We start from the raw sequence: 19708 nt of genomic DNA on the forward strand, positions 1-19708 counted from the left end.
AGCACATGTTTGAATCTGACAGTATTTGGGGAGCCCTCCCCTGCAATTTCCAAACCCGCAGTTGGTGTCAGAAGTGAGCAGTCTTGTGTGGCTTCTTTCTTCTAACTTTGTAGTCAAACCCTAACTCCTTGAAGTTAGGGTTAGAAGTGTTGGGTCGATGAATAGTGAGCTCAACCTCATGGTTTAGCTAAATCTGGGTAGGGACAGAAACATTATTTTTCAACTTTCTTAGAGTCGTTTTTCATAATTAAACTTTCAATTCAAATTAATTTCAATGTGACATAATTTTGTATGTAACTGTAAACAAACTTAAAAGAAAAAACAAATTTTGCATTTAACACAGCAAAAATAATTTTATTTCCGTATAACCTCTTGAATTCTACTGCTTTAGTTATCTAAACTCTTTAAGCATTTGAAAAAGATAAAAATGACTTTCCAGAGTTCCTGAATTCCTACCACCAGAAAGCTTTATTTCATCATTAATAGGATCAATGCATAAAAACATAGAATTTAGTTAGCATTACTTAGTTAACCAAGAACTTTAATTTCTCCCAGTAGCAAGAAGTGAAACATTTGAAGGGATTTTTAAAATTCTGTTTTCCTTTTAAATAACAGTACTATGAAATATAAAGCAGTCCCATCTTCAGTGAGTTATAACCTCTGCTTAGCTATCAGTGAAAATGCTTCTGTAATTATATCTCCTTCAGAATTTGCTCTTGTAAATTCCAAACCTATGATTCCTCAAAAACTGTTTCTATAAAGAACACATGTCTAGTATGTTATATATTTATGATTTTACACAAATTTTATATGCAGTAAAACCAATTTTTGGTTGGTTGCAACATTTGAACATGAATGCTGCCCAAATAACTAAACATAATTCAGAAATCCAAAAATTTCCTTGGAAACTATTTTAAACAGTCAAAAACTAAAAAATTACAAATAATTAAAACTATAATAAAAACTAATATTTACTTATATAACTTATTATCTGTATACCCATAATAAAAGTTATCATCTTAGTTTTGCTAACAAGAGTATCTTCCAGTAAAAATAGTCTGTTTTAAATAGCTACACTTGCCTCATATTTTTGCATTATTATTTCAAATATCACTCAACATTTATTTTCAAAGTAACGAAACACAGAGCTGACCTAGTGAAATACACTTCGTGATAAAACCAAATGAGAAAATGTGAGATAGCTATCATCTCAAAATTCTTTTATAGAGGGACAGCAGTCTAGACATATTTAAAATTAAGTATGTACTTGATCAACAGAAGCTTAAACGTACATGAACACACGTAAAAAAATAAAGACAAAATCAACTCATTTCTATAACCCATTCAGAGACTTACTTAAATATATATTTTAATAATGAGCTAGTTTAAAAAATAAGAAGAAAATCAAATTTAGACAGAGAAGTTAACAAAAATATAGTACTGATCAATCATCAAAAGTAATTTTTTTCCCCTGAAACACAGCAATTTTGGATTGCTGTTCTTTTCGCCGCCGGCTTGCTTCCCATGAAGGATGAAGAGGCAGCTGTGATTTCTGTTTTGTATTTTCAAATCCTCTTTGTGCTTTCTTATTAAACTGATTCTTGTTCTGAGGTTCAATGTGCTGAAAATCTGTAGGAGAAAACAAAATTAATGAAAACTAAGTCTATACATAAATAGCATAGAAGACAAAAACATTTTATCTTCTCAAACCAGTATTTAAGGAAGAAATTTAGTTTTACTTAAGTAGAATACCTCATACTGTTAAAAAATCTAAGCCCTACTGGGAACTTTGAACTTGAAATACACATATGGCCAGTGATTTTGGGACACATGCTTTCTGTTGTCAATAAATGTTTGTTGCATGCCTCCTAGTATATGCTGTTCTATCTTTTTACATTGACATTAAGGAAACAGTCCAGACAACACATAAGGAAACAAAATTTTAAAAGTGGAGTATTTTGTATTTTTAAAGGAATATGATTCATTGGCATATGATATCTGTGTGTGGAGCAATGCAGCCAGAAAACTCACATGTTTTAACTAAAATATTGAATTCAACAGTGTGGATAAGTGAGCTGTTTAAAGGGCTATTAATTGATTCCACTCCTTTCTGTTACTGAACAAAAAATTTGTGACTGCAAGGTAACTGCTATATCTACTCAAATTTAAGACACTGTTCTTTTTGACCATAATATAAGTTATCCACCAAATATGAGGGTGGCAATTTGTAATCTAGCTCTTACCTCTTTCATTATGAGAAACTTCTATTACATTATTTTGAACAAAGTACTGGGAGACATACGGGCCTGGATGGACTGAATCAATGCACATTTATAGGATCAGAAAGACAAGGCAAAAAATTTAATACCGATTTATTAATCAGTCCTAGGGGTGCATAATTTCTCCACTGCTAGTTAGCCATCATTGTCAAGAAGCCTTTTAAAGATCTTAAAAAGTGTCATAATGTTATTGAAACAAGTGTACAACTGGGATAAATTTCCAAAGATCACTGCACACAGATTCAAAACATCCCATATCTTGTACAAATCACATGTGCTCTAGAAATCTGTTATAATACTCCAAGAGTGCCTATAGTGATAAAGAGTGAAGAATGAAAATGTTAAATGAAACCATTTCATGTAACTTAAAATTTGAATAAGATAGTATTTCTAAACTGGTATGTATTTTAATAACTATGTAAGGCATACTTGGATGTGAAAATAAATGGATAAATTAAATATCATAAATTTATAAGCTAAGTAGAAACAAAAACACGTTCTACTTATGCCTTCTCATTAGGAAGATGTGGGAATTTTTTAATTTGCAGCTATTCTGTATTTGTGAATATAAGGCCACGTATTTCCCAATGACTTTATACAGTCATTAAAATAACATAAAAATGTGGCATGGGTTTTGCAGTTCTGTAGTAGGTAGTATGGCACCCCACTCCAGTACTCCTGCCGGGAAAATCCCATGGGTGGAGGAGCCTGGTGGGCTGCAGTCCATGGGGTCGCTAAGAGTCGGACATGACGAGCGACTTCACTTTCCCTTTTCACTTGCATGCATTGGAGAAGGAAATGGCAACCCACTCCAGTGTTCTTGCCTGGAGAATCCCAGGGATGGGGGAGCCTGGTGGGCTGCCGTCTATGGGGTCGCACAGAGTCAGACACGACTGAAGTGACTTAGCAGCAGCAGCAGCAGTAGGTAGTAAGGAAATGATATCTAAGGCTGCAAGTGAGTATCCTATGTGTCACAAGTGAGCATCCTATGTGTGAGTATCCTATTTGTTAGTGAGTATCCTATGTGTTAGGAAAAAGTAAAACTGTTGTTAGTTAAAACTTGGGAAGCAGGCTACATGCTTATGGAACTGCAGCACAAGGTTAAGTGTCTGGAAAGAATAAAAAGATTAGTGTACTGATGGCTCTTTGGCAAAGTACTAAAAAGAAAAAGAGAACAGTTCAAAAAAAACTGGCCAGTTCACAGGCAGATACAAAAGGGAAAAGAGGGTACAGATATTGGGCATTTAAGGTTTAGAAAAGCCTTTGGACTCCAAACTGTGAGAGATAAGACTGAGAAAGATTTTAAGCAGTAATGACCTACAGAGATGTAGCCCTGTAGCAGAGCTAAGAGTAAAGGTATGGCTCTCTCATGAATGCAAAGAAGAGAAGCAGAAGGCAAAGGAGAAAAGGAAAGATATACCCATTTGAAGCCAGAGCTCCAAAGAATAGCATGGAGAGATAAGAAAACCATCCTCAGTGATTCATGCAAAGAAATAGAGGAAAACAACAGAATGGAAAAGGCTAGAGATCTCATCAAGAAAATTAAAGATACCAAGGGAACATTTCATGCAAAGATGGGCACAATAAAGGACAGAAACAGTATGGACCTAACAGAAGCACAAGATACTAAAGAAGAGGTGGCAAGAATACACAGAAGAACTGTACAAAAAAAATCTTCATGACCCAGATAACCGCAATGGTGTGATCATTGACCGAGACCCAGATATCCTGGAATGCGAAATCAAGTGGGCCTTAGGAAACATCACTACGAACAAAGCTAGTGGAGGTGATGGAATTCCAGTTGAGCTATTTCAAATCCTAAAAGATGATGCTGTGGAAGTGCTGCACTCAATATGTCAGCAAGTTTGGAAAACTCAGCAATGGCCACAAGACTGGAAAAGGTCAGTTTTCATTCCAATCCCAAAGAAAGGCAATGACAAAGAATGCTCAAACTACCGCACAATTGCACTCATCTCACATGCTAGTAAAGTAACGCTCAAAATTCTCCAAGCCAGGCTTCAGCAATACGTGAACCATGAACTTCCAGATGTTCAAGCTGGTTTTAGAAAAGGCAGAGGAATCAGAGATCAAACTGCCAACATCCATCGGATCATGACAAAACCAATGAATTCCAGAAAAACATCTGCTTTATTGACTACACTAAAGCCTGACTGTGTGGATCACAACAAACTGTGGAAAATTCTTCAAGAGATGGGAATACCAGATCAGCTTGCCTGCCTCCTGAGAAATCTGTATGCAGGTCAAGAAGCAACTGTTAGAAATGGACATGGAACAACAGTCAGTCAGTCAGTTCAGTCGCTCAGTGGTTTCCGACTCTTCGCGACCCCATGAATCGCAGCACTCCAGGCCTCTCTGTCCATCACCAACTCCCGGAGTTCACCCAGACCCACGTCCATCGAGTCAGTGATGCCATCCAGCAATCTCATCCTCTGTCGTCCCCTTCTCCTGCCCCCAATCCCTCCCAGCATCAGAGTCTTTTCCAATGAGTCAGCTCTTTGCATGAGGTGGCCAAAGTACTGGAGTTTCAGCTTCAGCATCATTCCCTCCAAAGAAATCCCAGGGCTGATCTCCTTCAGAATGGACTGGTTGGATCTCCTTGCAGTCCAAGGGACTCTCAAGAGTCTTCTCCAACACCACAGTTCAAAAGCATCAATTCTTCGGTGCTCAGCCTTCTTCACAGTCCAACTTTCACATCCATACATGACCACAGGAAAAACCATAGCCTTGACTAGACGGACCTTTGTTGGCAAAGTAATGTCTCTGCTTTTGAATATGCTATCTAGGTTGGTTATAACTTTCCTTCCAAGGAGTAAGCATCTTTTAATTTCATGGCTGCAGTCACCATCTGCAGTGATTTTGGAGCCCCCAAAAATAAAGTCTGACAGTGTTTCCACTGTTTCCCCAGACTGGTTACAAATCAGGAAAGGAGTACGTCAAGGCTGTATATTGTTACCCTAGTATTTCAACTCATAGGCAGAGTACATCATGTGAAATGCTAGGCTGGATGAAGCACAAGCTGGAATCAAGATTGCGGGGAGAAGTATCAATAACCTCAGATATGCAGGTGACACCACCCTTATGGCAGAAAGTGAAGAAGAACTAAAAAGCCTCTTGATGAAAGTGAAACAGAAGAGTGAAAAAGTTGGCTTAAAGCTCAACATTCAGAAAACGAAGATCATGGCATCTGGTCCCATCACTTCATGGCAAATAGATGGGGAAACAATGGAAACAGCAAGAGAGTTTATTTTGGGGGTTCCAAAATCACTGCAGATGGTGACTGCAGCCATGAAATTAAAAGACGCTTGCAAAAGCGTCTGCCTACAATGCAGGAGACCTGGGTTCGATTCCTGGGTCAGGAAGATCCCCAAGGAAATGGCAACCCACTCCAGTACTCTTGCCTGGATAATCCCATGGGTGGAGAAGCCTGGTGGGCTACAGTCCATGGGGTCGCAAAGAGTCAGACATGACTGAGTGACTTCACTTTACTTCACTTGCTCCTTGGAAGAAAAGCTATGACCAACCTAGACAGCGTATTAAAAAGCAGAGACATTACTTTGCCAATAAAGGTCCATATATTCAAAGCGATGGTTCTTCCAGTCATCATGTATGGTTGTTAGAGTTGGACTATAAAGAAAGCTGAGTGCTGAAGAATTGACGCTTTTCAACTGTGGTGTTGGCAAAGACTCTTGAGAGTCCCTTGGACTGTAAGGAGATCCAGTCCATCTTAAAAGAAATCAGTCTTGAATATTTATTGGAAAGACTGTTGCTGAAGGTGAAACTCCAATACTTTGGCTACCTGATGCAAAGAACTGACTCATTAGAAAAGACCCTGATGCTGGGAAAGATTGAAGGCGGGAGAAGGGGATGACAGAGGATGAGATGACTGGATGGCATCACCAACTCAATGGACATGAGTTTGAGTAAACTCCGGGAAGTTGCTGATGGACAGGGAGGCCTGGGGTGCTGCAGTCCATGGGGCCGCAAAGAGTCAGACTTGACTGAGTGACTGAACTGAACTGAAATCAAACAGACTCAATATTACTGATAAGTTCTGTCTGTATCTTTCCTACTGGCAGAACATAGAGAGTTAAAAAAACCACCTAATATAAAAAAACAAAAAACTATACTGATAATTACAAGATGCTCTATTTTCATTTCTGTGGGCACAGAATTTATTCAGACTACTAAGCAACCAGGCTTCTCTGGTGGCTCAGTGGTTAAGAATCAGGAGACACAGGTTCAGTCCCTGGCTCGGGAAGATCCCCTCGAGAAGGAAACGGCAACCCACTCCAGTATTCTTGCCTGGGAAATCCCATGGACAGAGGAGCCTGGCAGGCTACAGTCCACGGGGTCACAAAAGACTCAGACACAAAAGTCTCAGACACGACTTCATGACTAAATAACAAGTAAGCAACCAGAGTTTTTCTTCTTTCCTCTTTGGAAAGGAACTGCTCAACTGTATGTGGAAGTCAGGTAGTTATTAGTACATACCCATGGTTTTGCTTCTTGGAACCTGTTCTCTGTGATTTCTAAAAGAAGAAAAACACCATTAGGATATTTAATATTGAAACAAATCTTCTGACTTTAAGAAGACAACATAATAAGAATGTTGATAAAACTCACTTTAAAAACTATCATGCTCCTTTACCTCCCCCACTAGAAACAATTAAAAAATTATGAAAACCCCATGTTTTAGCTACATCAAAGGTTTGTTAGATCCCAATATCACTATGGGCTTCCTAGATGGCACTAGTAAAGGTGGTGAAGAATCCACCTGCCAATGCAGGAGATGCAAGAGAAATGCGTTTGATCCTTGGGTTGGAAGATCCTCTGGAGTAGGGATTAGCAGCCCCGTTTAGTATTCTTGCCTGGAGAATCCCATGGACAGGGGATGCCGATGGGCTACAGTCCATAGGGTCACAGAGTCAGACGTGACTGAGCGACTGAGCACAGTATCACTACAGAAGTATGTAGGAATCTTTCTCTCAACATCCTTATCGTGACTTTTGGCTATAAAATATCCTGTCTTGGTTACCTTGGATGCTTGAGAACTATCTAGACAAAGAATTTCAAAAATTTTCTTACTGGAACAATGAATCACATGTAACAAAAAGTAAGTTAACAATATTGGGGAAAAGAAAGGGATAGTGGTGTGTAATTTTCAAGTGAGGAAAAAAAATAAATCTTTCGAAGGCAGAGTTGGGAGCTACAAGGACTAATTTAATAATTTTCAAGGCTTCAAAGATGGTTTATGTGTCTTTTCCATACTCTTACTTTCTGGGAAAATTTCAACATCACTTTTTTTGTTTTATTAAAAATTATGCCTAACCTATTTATTATAGAAAAAGTTTACTGAAGAAGATAGCTAACCATGATTTTTATTCTAAAATGTAAAGATACCGCCTAACATTAGAATTACAAATGAAATTAAACCTATTGATTTACAACAAAACAGCTGAAAAAAGCAGTGATTACAGAAGGGATAAGGATGACCACCTAGTATAAGCACCACCAAATAGAAAGCAGTCTGGAGATACTTGGTGTTAGGGCAAGCAAGCAGCCTTATATACTGAAACAGGAAAATGTATAAAACAATTGTTTTACAATAATGCTCTAGGTCAACAAGAGAAAAAACAAAACAAAACAAAAATTCACCAGTCTTTTCAGAAAGTTCTGTTTAGAAAGTGAAATACATGAGACATTTTCAAAAGTTTTCACCAAAAGTTAACTCAAAAGTTTCAAAACTTCAATAAGTGAAGGAATAAACTTAAATTAGCTAGATATTAAATTAGATAAATTATTTATGTATCTCATTTTCTGATGAGGCTGGAAGAATTTGGCTTTATCATATGTATATTTGAATATATTACTCCAATATAAAGTTGGAGACGGCCAAGTCTAAAGACAAATTCTGTACAAACTAGAATTATGTATGAGAGATAGCCATGTCAATGTCAGGGTGTGTAGCTATTTCATACCTTTCACAAATTAAGAATTAATAATTATTTCAGAATGAAAAAATATTCTTACCCTTCAAGGCTCTTAGATCCAGATAAAGACTGGAAAAACACTGATTCAAACCTCCTTGCCTCTGTACGTGGCTTGTTTTTATCATTTTGTAAATTTTGATGGGTTTCAAGTATACCTTCTTCAAGCAACAAGTTTTTGGGGGGGTTTTGTTCCTTATCTGAAAAACGACAACTACTTTCCTTCTTTCGTGCCCGTTTGACTTTCCCAATGAAGAAGTCATCACCACTATCACTATCCTCAGACATGGAAGACTGTTTGTAAAACCTTTCTTCTGTGCTATCATCAAAATATTCCTTCTCTTCTTCATATAATTCTTCTCCATCACTGTCAACATCAAGTGAGCTACTGGACTCTTTCATTTTTTTGGTTTTACTTAATGCTTTCATTTTGGGGTCAGAAGGTGTCTTCTGGGATGCTGAGGAAGCTGGAGAATCTTTTCCGGAAGGCTTTGATAGAGAATTTGGGACATCCATTGCTTTGGGTCCATGATCCATCTTGGCTATTTTTTCTTTTGAATTATTTATCGGTTTCTTTGCCAATATTTTGGCTTCCTTCTCTTTTTGTTCACGGATAATAGTTCCTTCATGCTGTAACTTGCTGGCATCATCATTTGAACACAAAGTGTCCTTGGAATGATTTTCTTCTGAAGCACTGTTTGATGACTTAACTTCAACAACATTTTGTCTTGCATCTTTAAAGGATTTGACAGCAGCTGCAAGAGAAACAGCACATGACTTGTTTCAGCACTGAAACAAATAATAAAAAACATCACTGTTTTAGTACCATATTTCTTAAATTATTTGGAAATACTTAACAGAATGATTGGAATTTAAATTACATATATATAATATGTGCAAATTCACAAAGAACTCTATTAACTTTTAGAAAACCACAACACTTATGAAATGCTCAGAGATATCCATTTTAAATCTCTAAAATTAAATTTATTCTTCCATATATGATGTTAAAAACAGTAAAAACTTCACTGAATATAAATGAATAAAATTTTGCAACTTTAATTTCTATAGCAATAATGTATTAATACAATTTCAGGGTACTATAAATTGTGCTTTCAGGCATAAAAATAATTATCTTCTAATCTGTGTCAGAAGCATTTAGTTCTTTCATTGTATTTTATAATATACAAACATAAATAAAAATGATGTGACTGAATGGCAAGGTAAGTAATAATGTGAATTACATCAATATTTAGAAAGGGCTTGGTGGCTCAGTTGGTAAAAAAATCTGCCTGCAATGTAGGAGACATGGGTTCAATCCCTGGGTTGGAAAGATCCTCTAGAGGAGGGCATAGCAACCCACTTCAGGATTCTTGCCTTGAGAATCTCCATGGACAGAGGAACCTGGCAGGCTACAGTCCATGGGGTTGGAGAGTTGGACACAACTGAGTGACTAAGCACAGCAAAATATTTAGAAAGTCAGTTGTATTTAATATTACCATGAGTATTATCTATTTTAAGAATTTATAAAATTTAGAAAAAACACAATTTTTTAGATATAAAAAAATTTTCAGGTTGTTTCCTACATTTGGAAGCATTTGAAAAGACATTTATAATGTAAAAGATCCTCAAAAGTTAAAAAAAAATCATAAAAGTAAATAAATGAATGGCCATTTATTCAAATTATTTACTGAAAATGGCTTAAGTCATTTAATTCATACCTTTCAGCACATCTATTTTTTTCTTCAGAAGAGGGTGCACTGCTAGTCTAGCAATTGCTCTTTCAGCAGCAGTCGAATCAGGCTGCAAATTGAAATAATAAACACATGGGAATAAAAACTAACACTACTAAGAAGTGAATAAAATGCAACTCATAATTTTTAAAAGTTAAGAGTTAGGGAACAGAAATTTGTTAATATTCTAACTAGGTAACTCACCTATATAATGCATTCTAAAGATAACATGCTGAAAAAAATACTACTGTTCTTGACAGTTATAATTATGTAATCAATTAACAAATATTCTTTGAGTAATTAATATTGTTCCAGAATTGTGGTAGGCATCATGTGTGATATTTTAAAAAATGTAATATAGATCCTGCAGTCAAAGAGTTTAAAAATCTAGTATAGAATACTAAAATAACATGAACGAATCAAGTAACATATTAGTACTAAGCTGGGTGATAATCCATGACTAATATAACGCCTGAAGTTCCATTTACTAGAGACCTTAAGTTACCAAATACTATATATTTTTATGTTGAATGACTAATACCACTATTTCATTCTCAGAACTTTTCACCAGTGCCTGGCTTATAGCCAACACTTTGTAGATGTTTGATGATGACCGAATGGGATTATATACATATAATGATATGTGTGTGTGTGTGTATGTGTACACACATACACAAACATACAGACACACACATACATAGTATTTATTCATTGAGAAAATTCATAGTTCAGACTACTTTAAATAAATATTATCTGTGGTTGAAACTTCCAAATTTCTACCTCAAGCTCTAACTTGATCTCCAGACTCATATATCCAACTACCTACTTGACATGTTAAAAGAAAATTCTGTGATTTTCACCTGAAACTTTAAACCTTTTCCCATCTTATTAGATATAAGTTTAATTTTTCTGTTGGTTAAGGGTTAAAACTCATGATTCTTCCATTACGTTTCTCCTTTTTTCACAGCTCACAATAAATCCTTCAGCAAATCCTGTGATTTCATCTGCAAAATCTATCCAGAACCAGTCACTAATCACCATTTCTACTTACTTCCTTTGACCAAATCACCAACACCTCTCACCTGGACCAAAGCAATAAGCCCATAACTAGTCATTCTCCATTGGCTTTTGTTCTTCCACAGACTGTTTTCCATATAGCAGTTACAGTGAAGTTTAAATGTAACCAGATCATGCTACTTCCTTATGGGTTCTTTTGAAAGCTTTACTGCCTTCTGATGCTTAAGCTATCCTTTGCAAGTTCTTCTCTACTTGGCTGATCATTTCATTGTATTCAGGTCTCTGCTCAAATGTTATCTGAATTAACACAACACTTTTCATCACCATTTACTTCACATCACAAGAGGCAGGGACTCTGTCTTCCACATTCCTGTAGACCTAGTGCCTAAAACAATAACTGATAATAGTTGGTATTCAATAAACACTCCCTGAAGCATGTAAAAATTTCACTAGTGTGTGAGAGCAGAGCTATCAGCTTTAAACATCTTTATATTTACCCTATTGTTAATAGCCCAATAAGGCTATTTTTCCTCCCAGTCATAAACACAGATGAGTACCTAAGCGAAAGCAAGATAGTAGCTTGAAATCTATTCTGTATGGAGAATTTATCTAGGTAAAAATCACTCAGAAAACAACTTTAGACCTGATGCAAATCCTGTGCTAGGATCACTTGCTGCCTAATTATGGTTTTTATCTTGGGTCAAATGGTATTATCCTCAAGTTTGATACCTAACAAGAAACTGCAAACGTGATCCTAGTTGGAAATAGGAACAAGGGCATTGCAGATATAATTAAGAGGACAGCATACTGGTTTAGGATGGGGCTTAAATCTATTATGACTGGTGTCCCTATAAGGAAGACACGTGGATACAGAGACACAGTAGACAGCAAGAGAATAACACTGAAGTAAAGGTTGGAGGTAGCCTCCCACAAGCCAAGCTGGAAGAAGCTACTGGCTCCACTAAAATGAGGAAGGAAACAAAAAGAGTGAGGAAGGCATGGATATGAGAAATAGGAAATTCAGGCCAAAGAAATGCCCAGGATGGTGACAGGGGATTTAGATTTATATTTAGAATACCTAGTGTTATTAAATATCTTGAGAAGAGATTTCAAAAACCAATGAGGAATTTGGTTTTACATAGAGTACACAATCAACAAAATAAGCATAATAATTATAAACTATAAGTAGAAATATTATACAGAAAAACAAAAGTAATAAACATTCACTAAATGACTCATAGCCAAAGTAACATAATCACTAAATGTTCACCTCATCTAAATCTGACCCAAGCATATTAGGAAGACAGAAGAAATAAAGAGGGTACATATATGACACAGAGGCTGAAGGAGGAAAGAGATCTAAATCCTTGTAAACCACAGCAGGAAGTCAATAGCTAGTGCTTAAAATGTATTAATATAAACATATTGATGTGGGGGTAAATTCCATAAGAATCAACTGTAACTGAAGGTGGGGGATGACCAATAGAGAACTGTCATTTCTCTCTCTCTCTCTCTCTCTCTCTCTCTCTCTCACACACACACACACACACACACACAAATCTTGTAGAAGTATTTGATTTTCAAAATCAGTGGCTGGCAAACTAACTCATGTGCCAGTTTCTCACCTGCTATCTGCTTTTAAAAATAAAGTTTTATTGGAACATAAAACCAAATTCATTCATCTATGGCTGCACTATGTCACCGTTGTATTGTTCAGTAGTTGTGACAAAGACTGTAAGGCCTAGAAAGCCTAAAATATTTACAATATGGTCCTTTATGGAAAGAGTTAATGTCGCTCTATATTACATGCAAGAAGAATCTTCAGCGGGGATCAACCAAAAACTGATGAAAACAGAAAAAACATTTTTTTTTAAAGTGAGCTCATGATGTCTAAAACTTGAATTTAAAACAAAAACACTGCCCTGACAGTTTTGCTGCCAAATTGAGGCAATGGGTTATAGCCCTAAATGCAGTAAATGTGCTTCCTGAACTGTGATATACTAAGATATTCTGGCTTAGTAGAAACAATTTGGTGTTCAATGCAGAGGCACTATTCTTAATCCTCAGGACTGCTGCTGCTGCTGCTAAGCTGCTTCAGTCGTGTCCGACTCTGTTTGACCCCATAGATGGCAGGCCACCAGGCTCCCCCGTCCCTGGGATTCTCCAGCCAAGAACATTGGAGTGGGTTGCCATTTCCTTCTCCAATGCATGAAAGTGCAAAGTGAAAGTGAAGTCGCTCAGTCGTATCCAACTCTTAGTGACCCTATGGACTGCAGCCTACCAGGCTCCTCCGTCCATGGGATTTTCCAGGCAGGAGTACTGGAGTGGGGTGCAAATTACATTTTCCCTGGGTAGCTACTAAAAATTCAATTCACTTAAAAGAAAATTCCTGATGATATAAGAACAACTGTATCTGTAAAGCAGAAAAACTAGAAAGTAACTATTTTTATCATGTGAGTTAATTTCACATGTTTTAGATAAGAAGTTCTGGGAATCCAAAATAGATTTTGACTAATGTATTCATGTATAATTGTTCAAAGCTATATTTATTACTGTTTCCAAATCTCTGTTTTGACAACTTGCAAAGAGTTTTAACGACCTGGGCGTTTTTCTTTCCAGAGCTAGCTGCATCTTTCCAGTTAGTCAGAAAAAGTTTAAAAGAACAGTGGTAGTACATGCATATCGAGTGTAGACACTAAGTAACACCACCTTGATAAAAATCACTTTACTTTGAATTTACTTAGCAATGCTACTTCTGTTCTCTGGAAAATATCTCAGAGTAATCTAACTTAGTGATCCAATTTCAGTAAATTTTATTTAAATTAAAAAAGAGCCCTAGAATATGATTTAAAATTGTATAATTACATATGACTTCTAATAAATGAAGAGTTATTCTTATTTGTTACATATTGTTTAACTGTACTTTTACGCTGCAACCTTTGCGGTGGACTTATTTGGGAAGAATACCAGGTTATTAAGAAGTGAGATTGAGTAAAAAAGAGTCATTGTATTCCATAATCCTAGGGTTGGTATTCACACTAGTTGTCACAATTGGAGTTATACAGTATATTGCTTATGCACCCAAATGTAAACGGTGAATTCAAACAAAAACATTAAGGCTCGAGTCGACAAGTTACACGGGTCTATAAAACTAAGTAGTTACTAATCAGGTATGATTACATAACAATAAGTAGAATTACCTATATCACAGCTTTAGGTTTTGTGATTATATGCAATTTGTGTTTTTAAAGAAAACAATGATATCAGCAAATAAAATTTTTATTATTCTTCTGAAAGTACACTGTTGATGAGTAATTACTTTAAAATAAAGATATATAATGAATTCTCATTCTTTGTGCTTCCTAGCAAACAGCTAGTGTGTGATGACAAGCGCTGGTGGCTCAGATGGTAAAGAATGCAATGTGGGAGAGCCAGGTTCGCTCCCTGGGTCAGGAAGATTCCCTGGAGAAGGGCATGGCAACCCACTCCAGTATTCTTGCCTGGAGAATTTCATGGACAGAGGAAGCTGGCTTGTTGAGGCAGTGTCCAGTACTATAAGGCAGTGTCCATGTCCTTAACAGTAGCTAGGAGAAACAGTACTCCATTGGTAGGAATACAATTCTGCTTAAAAAAACATAAGGAGACGAATGAGTTTCTCTAATGGTTTCTCTAATCAATGGTTTCTCTAATGCCAATCCTTTCAAACTCTTTCAGAAAAAAAAAATGAAGGGAGAACATTATTAAAGTACCAAAATTCAGCAACCACCACCCTGATCAGTCAGCAGTCATAAATTTCAAGGTAAGACCCTCCACCAGCAAAAAGAATACAACTTGCTGAAGACTCAGATGATGGCTAGTACTTTTCGGCAATGAAGTATTTTTAAATGAAGGTATGTACATTTTTTAGACATAATGCTATTGTACACTTCATCGTCTACAGTAGTACAAACATGACTTTTACATGCACTGGGAAACCAAAAATTTGTGTACTCTTTTATTGTGGTTATTTGCTTTACTGAGGTGGTCTGAAATTGAACACCCAATATCCTCAATGTATGCCAGCAGTTCTTAAAATGTTTGATTTGGATAAAGTCTTAGTTAAAAATATCAAATTTTATATATTAGAGCAAACATTTAAATAAATTCATAAAATTCTCTAAGTAAAAAATTGTCAAATTTAACACTTTAAACTTTTCTTTAACTTTATTCTTAAGAAAGCAATTAGAAAGCATTTATTTAATTTTTTAAGTTCAAATTTTAACAAGAGATTAAAGAAGTAAACAGAATAGAGATCAAAGATTTTATCAACAATTAAATTAACAGTATTGACTTGATTTCAAGACCACTTAGCCAGTTAGGAACAAGTGAGAACTCAAAGTCAGGTTTCTAAATTCAATCTAGTATTCTCAACAAGCTTTTCTCTCAACTATTTCAAATTGGGTCATTTTGTGACCCAATTCCAAGACACCCTCAAATCTTTTTGTAAAGAAATTAAATATAAACGTAAAAACAAAAAGAGGCTTATTAATCAAGTGGGCTAAGTTCATACCTTTGGCAGTGTTTGGGGTCTGTGCTGCAATAAGAGATGTCTACATTTTCCTTAAGGCACTGAGGTTAAGTGTAGGAACTCACAAGAGTAAGTACAACAGTCCCTGAAATAAGGGACTTCCAATTCTTTATCTAACTTCCTTACTTCTTTCCCATCCCTTTTCCTTCCTCACTTAAGTTTCTCCCTCTTTATATTTACAGATATCTATATATAAATAGATACAGCTAACAAAACACGTACACTAGAACAAAGTAATGCTCAAAATTCTCCAAGCCAGGCTTCAACTGTATGTGAACCGTGAATTCCAGATGTTCAAGCTCAATTTAGAAAAGGCAGAGGAACCAGAGATGAAATTGCCAACATCCACTGGATCATTGAAAAAGCAAGAGAATTCCAGAAAAACATCTGCTTTGTTGACTATGCTAAAGCCTTTGACTGTATAGACCACAACAAACTCTGGAAAATTCTTCAAGAGATGGGAATACCAGATTACCTTACCCCTGCCTCCTGAGAAATCTGTATGCAGGTTAAAAAGCAACAGTTAGAACTGAAGATGGAATAACAGACTGGTTCCAAACTGGGAAAGGAGTACGACAAGGCTGTAAATTGTCACCCTGCTTATTTAACTTATATGCAGAGTACATCATGCAAAATGCCAGGCCAGATAAAGCACAAACTGGAATCAAGATTGCTTGGAGAAATATGAATAACCTCTGATATACAGATGACACCACACTTAAGGCAGAAAGTGAAGAGGAACTAAAGAGCCTCTTGATGAAAGTGAAAGAGGAGAGTGAAAAAGCTGGCTTAAAACTCAATATTCAAAAAAGTAAGATCAGGCCATCCGGTCCCATCACTTCACAGAAAATAGATGGAGAAACAATGAAAATTGTGACAGACTTTATTTTCTTGGGCTCCCCAATCACTGCAGATGGTGACCGCAGCCATGAAATTAAAAGAATCTTGCTCCTTGAAAGAAAAGCTATGACCAACCTAGACAGCATATTAAAAAGCAGAGACATTACTTTGCCAACAAAAGTCCATCTAATCAAAGCTATGGTTTTTCCAGTCATCATGGATGTGAGAGTTGGACTATAGAGAAAACTAAGCACCAAAGAATTGATGCTTTTGCACTATGGTGTTGGCGAAGACTCGAGCGTCCCATGGACTGTAAAGAGAACCAACCAGCCCATCCTAAAGGAAATCAGTCCTGAATATTCATTGGAAGGTCTGATGTTGAAGCTGAAACTCCAATACTTAGGCCACCTGATGCTGAGAAAGACTGAAGGCAGGAGGAGAAGGGGATGACAGAGGATGAGATGGTTGGATGGCATCACCAACTTGATGGACATGAGTTTGAGCAAGCTCTGGGTGTTGCTGATGGACAGGGAGGCCTGGGGTGCTGCAGTCCATGGGGTCTCAAAGAGTCAGATGTGACTCAACTGAATGACTGATACGTAAGTATGCTTTATTATGTGAAGGTGAAATCTTACACATAAGGATACAAATATCATCTCTTGAGGCTCAGAATCTTTCACTAATTTAAAAGTTTAAAACAAATGCACAAATAACTAATCCAAAGCAGAACGTGATAAACTTCACAGGAGAGACTGAAAATGTTGTGGAGGTTTATAGAAGAATTAAAATATAGTCAAACATCTTAAATTTAAATAAAAATATTTTGAAGCTTAAAAGCCTAAACAATCTCTATTAACAAATAGAGATTTGTTAATCTCTCTTCCTCACCTGCAAGAAACAGTCATCACAATATTGGGAGATATGCAGGAAACCACAATTTTCCTTATTTGAAGTTGACACAGTGTTTGCCTTGGAGCATTCTCAGGAAACTGTGGTTTTCACACACCTCCAGTTTCTTCCATTTCTAATAAATTAAATCAAAAAGGGAAAACACCTCATCTTGGAATGGAAAAATTTTATTTTGGCATATGGGTATTTCTGTGAACACAAAGCATTTGGCGCTCAATTTTGAAAAGAATTTTGAGAATGTACATGTAAATATAAACAAGAGTCTAAAAGTGGAACAGCTCTCTTACATGCAATGTTCATTCCTTTGAAATGTTGTTGCCTTAGAGAAGAACTAACACCTATCTCTGCTCAAACTGTTCTAAAAAATTGCAGAAGGAGGAAAACTCCCAAACTCAGTCTATGAGGCCATCACCATCCTGATATCAAAACCAGACAACGATATCACAGAAAAGGAAAACTACAGGCCGATATCACTGATGAACATAGATGCAAAAATCCTCAGCAAAGTTCTGGCAGACAGAATCCAACAACACATTGAAAGGAACAAACACCATTATCAAGTGGGGTTTACCCAAGGGATGCAAGGATTCTTCAATATATGCAAGTAAATCAAAGTGATACACCATATTAACAAACTGAAAAATAAAAACCATATGATCATCTCAATAGATGCAGAGAAAGCTTCTGACAAAATTCAGCACCCATTTATAATAATAATAATAATAATAATTAAAAAAAACCTCTCCAGAAAATTTGCAAGAGGAACTTTTTACCTCAACATAATAAAGGCCATACACAAGAAACCCACAGCAAACATTACTCTCAACAGTGAAAAACTAAAAGCTTTTTCTCTAAGATCAGGAACACTTACCACTATTATTCAGTATAGTTTTGGAAGTCCTGCTGCTGCTGCTAAGTCGCTTCAGTCGTGTCTGACTCTATGCGACCCCATAGACGGCAGCCCACAAGGCTCCCCTGTCCCTGGGATTCTCCAGGCAAGAACACTGGAGTGGATTGCCATTTCCTTCTCCAATGCATGAAAGTGAAAAGTGAAAAGTGAAGACGCTCAGTCATATCCGACTCTTAGCGACCCCATGGACTGCAGCCTACCAGGCTCCTCTGTCCATGGGATTTTCCAGGCAAGAGTACATGAGTGGGTTGTCACTAGCCACAGCAATTAAAGGAGAAAAAGAAATAAAGGAATCCAGGTTGGAAAACAAGTAAAACTCTCACTGTTTGCAGATGACATGATACTACACATAGAAAACCCTAAAAATACCACAAAACAACTACTAGAGCTAATCAATGAATTTAGTAAAGTCGTAGCATATAAAATCAATACACAGAAATCCCTTGCATTTCTGTACACTAACAATGAAAAATCAGAAAGAGAAATTAAGGAAACAATCTCATTCACCATTGCAACAAAAAGAATAAAATACCTAGGAATAAACCTACCTAAAGAGACAAAAGACCTGCATGCAGAATAAGACACTGATAAAGGAAACCAATGACGACACAGATGGAGAACTCGACCATATTCTTGGATTGGAAGAATCAATACTGTCAAAATGACTGTACTACCCAAAGCAATCTACAAATCAATGCAATTCCTATCAAATTATCAATGACATTTTCCACAGAACTAGAACTAAACATTTCACCATTTATATGGAAACACAAAAGACGACAAACAGCCAAAGCAATCATGAGAAAGAAAACCAAGCTGGAGGTATCAACTTCCCTGACTTCAGACTAAACTACAAAGCTACAGTCATCCCTGACAGTATGGTACTGGCACAAAAACAGAAATATACACCAATGAAATAAGACAGAAATCCCAGGGATAAACTCATGTATACATGGGCACCTTATTTTTGACAAAGGAGGCAAAAATATACAATGGAAAAAGAAAACCTCTTCAATGAGTGGTGCTGGGAAAACTGGTTAGCTACATGTAAAAGAATAAAATTAGAACATTTCCTAACAACACACACAAAAATAAACTCAAAATGGATTAAAGACTTAAATGTTAAGACTAGAAACTATAACGCTCTTAGAGGAAAACACAGGCAGTACTCTCTGACATAAATCACAGCAATATTCTCTCTGACCCACCTCCCTGATTAATGGAAATACAAACAAAAATAAACAAATGGGACCTAATAAAACTTAAATAAAAGTAAAAAATAAAGCTTTTGCATAGCAAAGAAAGCCATAAACAAGATGAAAAGACAACTCTCAAAATGGGAGAAAAAAACTGCAAATGAAGCAACTGACAAAGGATTAGTCTCCAAAATATATAAGCAGCTCATACAGCTCAACATCAGAAAAACTAACAGCCCAATCAAAAAT

At 36.4% G+C, this 19708-nt stretch overlaps 1 protein-coding gene across 1 annotated transcript in view; it reads right to left on the minus strand.

Moving 5' to 3' along the window:
• Positions 1–333: 333 nt before the first annotated feature.
• Positions 334–19708, minus strand: part of SRFBP1 (serum response factor binding protein 1) — a 61661-nt gene continuing 42286 nt past the window's right edge. The window contains exons 5-8 of the mRNA XM_061422975.1: positions 10009–10090; positions 8331–9042; positions 6792–6829; positions 334–1629 (exon numbers count right to left, since the gene is read on the minus strand). Coding sequence (XP_061278959.1) covers positions 1445–1629; positions 6792–6829; positions 8331–9042; positions 10009–10090 — 1017 coding nt within the window. The 3' untranslated portion in view covers positions 334–1444. The remainder of the gene's footprint in view (positions 1630–6791; positions 6830–8330; positions 9043–10008; positions 10091–19708) is intronic.

The sequence above is a fragment of the Bos javanicus genome, chromosome 7, assembly GCF_032452875.1.
Source record: "Bos javanicus breed banteng chromosome 7, ARS-OSU_banteng_1.0, whole genome shotgun sequence".
NCBI classification, from domain to species: domain Eukaryota; kingdom Metazoa; phylum Chordata; class Mammalia; order Artiodactyla; family Bovidae; genus Bos; species Bos javanicus.